Consider the following 5,544-nt stretch of genomic DNA (forward strand, 5'->3'; position numbering starts at 1 on the left):
GAAATCAAGACAATTTTTTTCTTATTTCTTTTCTTAATTCTTTTCTAATATCTGAGTGCCACTATCTGGAGATATCTGAAACACTTTACTTCTTTGTAAGGCACAATATAAATTACTAACTAATAAATAATTGTTAGCCATATTTCTTTGATAAGTGGAGAAGACCTGCAGAGCTTGGCAGTGAACTCCAAGCCTGAACGGTCCCTGGCTTCAGACCCAAGTGAGGGTGTCACATAGCAATGTTGTCATACCTGAAAAGTCCCAATTTAGGAGTAAAGTTAGGAGAAATAATAGAGACAGGATATTCCAACACAATGAAAGGAAGGCTATAATTAACTACTCCTGGCAGGAACATAAGACCCTTTCCAGGAGGCTCTCCCTGAGTAGGGGTTGTTGCCTCAGGTTGTGCAGTAGTATTTGTCACACAGACTCCATTGGAGGGGTTGTGACACTATTGGAACTCCAAAGAGAGGGGTATGGGAGGATGGGGAAATAGAAGGACTCAGAGGGTTCTGGAACCCTACAAGAAGACCATCAAGGCTGACAGATATGGACCCAGGGCCCCTGCACAAACTACTGTACCAACCAAGGACAATGCACTCAGTAAACCTAGAACCCCTATTCATATCTAGCCAATGGACAGCGCATTGTCCACAGTTGTGTGAAGAGTGGAGACTGACTCTGACATGAACTCTGGTGCCCCGTGTTTGACTACTTCCCCATGGTGGGGAGGCCTGTGGCACTCAGAGGAAGGGTAAGCAGGTTACTAGGATGGGACCTGATAGGCTGTGATCATATGGTGGGGGAGGAGACCTCTTTCTGTCACAGCCCTAGGGGAGGGTAATAGGATGAAAGAGGGAGGGAGGGGCAAATGAGAAGATACAAGTGAGGGGATAGCAATCAAGTTGTAATTTGAATAAATTATTTGAATTAAAGGAAATAAAAATTAAAAAAGAAAAGGAGGAATAAAATCATGAATTTATGCAGTGTATGAAGCAAGAGACGCTCCAATGAGTAAGTTCTAACAAGCTTCAACAATTTCACACATGCACATGCATATATACATATATACATACATTCGTACATACATATACACTCATAGATGCATACATACACACACACACACACACACACACACACACTCACTCACTCACTCACTCACACATTGGGTGGATGGAGTGAACTCCAAAGAGTCAAAGAGTGAGCTTCAAGCAACTTTACATACATAGACATAACACACATGCATATTGAATGGATGAAACAAATTCCAACAGGCTCCGAGAACTTTATTTTTTTTCTTCCATAGCTTATATATTTCTACTAAATCTTTCAAGCAGTAAAAAAAATCACATGTAGTTACATTCTATTTTTCTTTAAGCAAGCAATTACAATATGTTCCCCAGTGCCCTCACTAGGCAAAGGTTTCATGTATCATGGGTGAGAAACAAATATTAAAAACAAATTATATCCAAGAACTCACAAACATTAGTACTAATCAATGAGTTATAGATTAGCAAAGTGTAAGCAAGGAAAGTAATTTTTCAGCCATTTTCTCTTTTCACTGCCAGGCTGCAATTTTAAGTTACAAAGAAAAAAAAATCAATTATCTTAAAAAGTACTCTTATAAAAATCTTAAGAGAATCGCAAATCTAAACTTTTATATAAAAACAATCAGCTATCTCTACTTTAAATCCTCAAGGTGCACATCTACTCATTAACAACTTTTATTAAATCATACCAAGAAGCTGAGGGCAAAAATGGGTACAAGAAATTAATCACCTGCTCAGCATCTCAGCTTCCATCACATCAGCTAGTGCTACTTGGGTTCTTGCTACCTAACCTCAAAAGGTCCCTAGTTCAATTATTAATAGTACACTTTTCTGAACTTTAAATTGTTCCCTAAGATTTTCTACATCAGAGCAACTAACAAAAACAACTTAGCCTGACTTTATTAAATAATCTTATTTTTCTAAAATATTTTTAAGGGTGGTGGTCATTTCTAGCAATCTACATCTCTAAGTTATTTCCAAGAAGGGTGGGTAAATTATTAATCTACTCCAGCAGAAATGCCTGAAAATGACCAAGCCCCATTATTGTTTAAGTGTCAATGATACTGCCCAGTGAGGGGCTAGAAGCCCCTTGAGTTTTCATACAATACATATATTATTAGGGATATGGTGGCTGCACAGGCAACAGGCAGAGCAATGCTCCATTGACAACATAAAGTCCTCAGGACCTGTAGTCTTTAGGGCTCTGCCTCCTGAGGCACTCCTACCATGGTTGTGCTAACTGGTGGGCCACATTCCATGAGTTCTAAAGCTGTTTTGCTATTCCTCCTGAAGGTTCCTCCACAGAACACTGTAGTTCCAGCATTCTCAGCTTGGTTTCTTACTTGTGGTCATATACTGAACTGTTCAGGAAGAGCTGGCTTGTTAACAGAAATATGGAAGATAGACACAGCTTTCCCAGCAGTTGCTGTAGGTGAGTTGACATAGTTGCTATGCTTTCTGTATGCTGCCTCACTCATGACTTTCAGATGTTTTGAGGATTAGCAAGGGCAAAGGTTAGAGAGAGTTGTCCAGTGCATAGAGAGGAGTCCCAGCAGGCTAGCTAGTCAATCTAAAGTACATGCCAGCAGGAGATTCAGAATCACACTTCAGAGACCTGCACCTGACATCTGAGCCTTTGAGGAAAGGAATGCCCTAGGTCCCGTAGGACCCACAGAGAGGTGGCTGGAGAGAAGGTTCTGCAGTGACACTTGGGTTGCCTTTAATAAGTGCTTTGGGAGATTGTCTGTTAGGAACCTTTATATACCCAAGAAACCCATGTCCTTTCTTGGTCCAAGAAATTTCAGTCATACACCCTAGGTGTTCTCAAACAACACAAGACTCCATGGATGTCAGCTTTACAGACCAAGTCAGAAAATGTCTCTGTCAGGTCTTCACTGAGAACTTTCCAGCTAAAGGAGGAAACTTGAGAATTTGACGATGCTTGATATTGATGCACACTGTGACAGGTGAGGACCAGGAAACCTGGAAGGGATAAAATTCACCTTCAAACATGTTTAAGTGCATGCATGCATGCACGCACGCACACGCACGCACACACACACACACACACACACACACACACACACACACACACACACACACACAGGGAGACAGTCATGCACCCATATCACTTGCCCCTAAATAGGCAAATATTGAGGTGTATGGAATCCAAGTCTCTTCTTAAGATTAGAAGACTCTTTATGGACCATGGATTAAACAGGGGACTGAAAGATCTTGAATCCTCTAGGGTCATCGTCCTTACAAAGGCTGTGTAACACCAGCCTACACTAAATCCACAGATGGCAGACAAAGCTACTGGCAGAAAAGAGATCTAAAACCCTTTATTTTCCTCACCTCTGGTGAAAACCAAGCATGAGAGAGAGAGACAGAGAGACAGAGAGACAGACAGAGACAGAGAGACACAGAGACAGACAGAGAAAGAGAGACAGACAGAGAGAGACAGAGAGACAGAGTAAAACCACAGGAGGGAAGAAAGGGGTCCTTCAGTGTCAAACCCCAGATTGTCACAGGGAGATATAAAAAAAGGGGAGTGGGAACAAAGAAAGACATTTTGGAGGACACGCGTATGGCCAGTGCTCTCAGTTAGGGGAAAGCTCAGGACTGCTTTAAATGGATGAGGCTGAGTCCTAGGATTAGGAACCAGCTCATCTTTCCTTCAAAGTTATTTTCACTGTCAACACAGAAAGTTCAATGCCCACACGTACGTGTGTGTGTGTGTGTGTGTGTGTGTGTGTGTGTGTGTGTGTGTGTGTGTGTGTGTGTTGTGTGCACTGGGAGAGGAGGGGGAGTTATGATGATCTACACCTTCTCTTCCCTAATACACAAAGTTAAAGTACTTTTCAAATATCCCCAACAAGGTTGTATGTCATTCCCACCTCCTTCCAATAGCCTGTGCTCACTTCTCTAATCAAACTGATCTCTTTTGTGCAGAGTCTGTGGCAACATAGAGAGCAACATTTGCATTTGGGTGTTCACTAGTTTTTAATTGTTTATTTTGGTTCTATAAAATGTTCTGCACATATTTTATTTTCAGTGATACCCAGAGATGCTCATGGGCAAGGATCACAGAATCTCTCCTCTCCATCCCAGGTAGTTCTGGCGATACAATGTCATATCTACAAGCTGATCTAATGATTAAGTATTAGCACCCAGAGAATTTTCATTTGGACATGGATGACAAGAGCTGAGCAGGATGGGAAAATCAAGCAGAGTGAACCAATCTGGTGCTTCAGACTTCCTCCTTCTGGGACTCTCTGAGCAGCCAGGGGAGCAGCCTCTTCTATTTAGTGTCTTCCTGGGCATGTACCTGGTCACTGTGGTGGGGAACCTCCTCATCATCCTTGTCATCAGCTCTGACCTGCACCTGCACACTCCTATGTACTTCTTCTTGGCCAATCTGTCCTTAACTGATGCTTGTTTCACTTCTGCTTCAGTCCCCAAAATGCTTGTCAACATTTATACCCAGAGTCAGACCATCTCCTATTCTGGGTGCCTTGCCCAGCTGTATTTCCTCCTGATGTTTGGTGGCCTTGACAACTGCCTTCTTGCTGTGATGGCCTATGACCGCTATGTAGCCATCTGCCAGCCACTCCATTACAGCACAGCTATGAGCCCACAACTCTGTGCATTAATGCTGAGTATGTGCTGGGTGCTGACCAACTGCCCCGCCCTGATGCACACACTGCTGTTGACCCGTGTGGCTTTCTGTGCCCACAGGGCCATCCCCCACTTCTACTGTGATCCCAGTGCTCTGCTGAAACTTGCCTGCTCTGACATCCACATTAATGAGCTGATGATCATTACCATGGGCTTGGTGTTTCTCAGTATCCCTCTTATGTTGATCGTCTTCTCCTATGTCCGTATTTCCTGGGCCGTGTTGGGCATCCCTTCTCCTGGAGGGCGATGGAAAGCCTTCTCTACCTGTGGCTCCCATCTTACAGTGGTTCTGCTCTTCTACGGATCTCTGATGGGTGTGTATTTACTTCCCCCCTCTAGTCACTCTACAGAGAGGGAAAGTAAGGCTGCCATTCTCTATATGATTGTGATTCCCATGCTGAATCCATTCATCTACAGCTTGAGGAATAGAGACATGAAAGAGGCTCTAGGAAAACTTTTTGGTGGTGGAAAAGCAGTCCTCTTACTGTAAATCTAAGGCTTAATCCATCACTTCAGTGATTATGAGTTAAAACAGAAGAAAAGGGTCAGGCTATGATGATAAATGAGACCCTATACCTCAGTCTTTCGGACAACCTTTGCTCACAAAAGAACATCACCCCTGATCCTTGGCTTTAAAACCAGTATATCAACCATGAGGAACTGAGTTGTATGCTGTCCAGCCTGGAGTCATTGAGGCAAGCATGTGATGGCACTATGCGACAAGGATGCAAACATCTACACTGCCACCCATTTTGCCAAAACTTAGGTAGGTTTGAGCCTAGGGCCTGTGACTTCTATTTTGTAACTCTGTGGTGAC

The 5,544-nt window shown here is 43.0% G+C and overlaps 1 protein-coding gene across 1 annotated transcript; it reads left to right on the top strand.

The window, feature by feature from the left end:
• Positions 1 to 4,263: 4,263 nt before the first annotated feature.
• LOC311606589 (olfactory receptor 1N2) lies at positions 4,264 to 5,217 on the top strand (the record flags this gene model as incomplete). The annotated part of the gene is made up of 1 exon (XM_084797920.1): positions 4,264 to 5,217. The coding sequence occupies one exon, from the start codon at positions 4,264 to 4,266 to the stop codon at positions 5,215 to 5,217; it is 954 nt and encodes a 317-aa protein (XP_084654046.1).
• Between the last annotated feature and the right edge of the window lie 327 nt (positions 5,218 to 5,544).

Source organism: Acomys minous, assembly GCF_964271855.1.
Source record: "Acomys minous genome assembly, chromosome: 10".
Lineage (NCBI taxonomy): Eukaryota > Metazoa > Chordata > Mammalia > Rodentia > Muridae > Acomys > Acomys minous.